Source organism: Echinops telfairi, unplaced genomic scaffold, assembly GCF_000313985.2.
Source record: "Echinops telfairi isolate 266 unplaced genomic scaffold, ASM31398v2 ScPeMD7_7457;HRSCAF=8495, whole genome shotgun sequence".
Taxonomy (NCBI): Eukaryota; Metazoa; Chordata; class Mammalia; order Afrosoricida; family Tenrecidae; genus Echinops; species Echinops telfairi.
In genome coordinates, this window is record NW_022111357.1 from 7,391,249 (window position 1) to 7,393,098 (window position 1,850).

Below are 1,850 nucleotides of genomic sequence, written 5' to 3' on the forward strand. Positions count from 1 at the left end.
AAATACGTGCCAAACTCCCAAAGGAGAGGAGTCTTTGTACTGACCGAGTCCTTGGACTCCAACAGTCAGACACAGGAAGAGGGAGACTCACCAGAGGAGAGGGAGGGGCTGCCAGCGAGGGGAGGAGAGCAGGGTCAAGAGAGAGTGTTTCCCGGAGGAGGGGGTGATCCAGTCTCAGAAGTGATTGGATTAGCCATGTAGAGGTCACTGGTGACTTTAAACAGAGCTATGACTGTGGAATGGCGGCGGCATGGGGACAAGCCTGCAGAAGTGTGTTCAAGAGAAAGGGAGGGAACGCACACTGGTAATGGCAAGGACGCCCACTGTCAGGAGAGAAGATGCCCCAGGCAGGGGCTGCCAAGAGATTGGTTTGATTCAGGAGCCCTGGTAGACCGCCGAGGAGCTAAGGGTTGGTGGTTCAAGCCCACCCATTACTGCTCCAGACGAGAAAGAGGAGGCTCTCTGTGCCCCTCAAGATCTACAGTCTCGGCGCTGCGTCGGGCCGGCCCAGGGTGACCCTGAGCACTTTCGAGTGCGCCACGATGCTCACCAGGTTCCTGGGCCTGCGCTACCGGGAGTTGGCGAAGAATTGGCTGCCCACAGCAGGCATGTGGGGCGCCGTGGGTTCTGTGGGGCTGGTGTGGGCCACCGACTGGCGGCTGCTCCTGGACTGGGTGCCCTACATTGACGGCACATTTAAGAAGGACGACTGAGGAAAAGCCTCCAAAGTTTTCTTCCGATTGTGTCTGGGGGTGCTGATTCTTCCCGTCTCCGAACCTGCTACGTCTGGATCAGCCGACTACAGACACATGGAATGGCTGAACCTAGCTGAGGTTGGACATCAAGGAAACCCACAACACAACTGAAGACTTTTTGTTCCTAAAAAGAACCCGGATGTGTTCTTGCCCTTAGCATTAAAGTACATGATGAAACGACCGTCTGCCTGGACATTGATCTTGCTGGTAACTCTGTGATTCAGGTGTCCTTTGAGCTTCCCAACTTTGCAAATATAGAATTTTCCATGACTCTTGTAAAAAAAAAATCTACAGTCTCACAGACCCTTGATAGGATATCTGTAAGTCAGAACTGACCCCCTGGCAGTGGGTTTTCCCATTTTGTTTGTTTAGTAAGACACACTGGCAGGGTGGTGGGTTAAGTGTTGGGCTGCCAACCCTGGGTTAGCAGTTCAAATCCTCCAGCCATTCTGCAGGAGAAAGATGAGGCTGCTGCTCCTGTAAAGATTTCCAGTCTCAGAAACCCGAGGGGACCATTCTACTCTGTCCTGTAGGGTCACTGAGTCAGAATTGGCTGGCTGCTGTTGGGTCGCGTGTAGGCTGTTTTATGGAATGCAGTCCAAGGCCCCAGGCTTAGGGGTCTTGTGCTTCATGAGGAATGAGTCGTAGGCATGCATCCCTGAGGGTAAACCCCCTCCAAAACATGGACCCTGGAATGGTAGCCCTGCAGTTCTCAGAAGACAGCACAATCCACCCCCCATCTGGAACCAGAGTGATTCCTGGGGGCTCAGTCTACACCCAATGACTGACACGGGAGTCTGGGTCACAGGTGGGCCCTCAGGTTCCCCTGCCCCAGAAGCCCCAGACTCACAGCCACTGCTTAGGGGACACTGCCCACCCCCACACCCCCACCCCAAAACCCACCCAGAGACTCAGCTCTGGCGGTGGCTCTGCACTCTGGCGGAACAATAGCCAGACCTCACACACACAGCTGATGAACTTGTCTTCCAGATACAGTGGGGTCTCAGTGGAGTCAACAGGCACAGAGAGAGAATGCTTCGAATCATTAGGACAGGGCTCAAGAACTAGCTCCGCTCTCAATGGAAGAATCCGGGT

The 1,850-nt window shown here is 54.3% G+C and overlaps 1 protein-coding gene across 1 annotated transcript; it reads left to right on the forward strand.

Moving 5' to 3' along the window:
• The first annotated feature begins 542 nt into the window (after nt 1-542).
• Nucleotides 543-713, forward strand: LOC101647848 (cytochrome b-c1 complex subunit 10-like). Its single transcript, XM_045298771.1, has one exon. It carries the CDS (start codon nt 543-545, stop codon nt 711-713), a length of 171 nt encoding a protein of 56 aa, XP_045154706.1.
• The last annotated feature ends 1,137 nt before the right edge of the window (nt 714-1,850 follow it).

Coding starts and splice junctions, on each gene's coding strand:
- LOC101647848 (XM_045298771.1), top strand. CDS start 543: ATGCTCACCAGGTTCCTGGGCCTGCGCTACCGGGAGTTGGCGAAGAAT.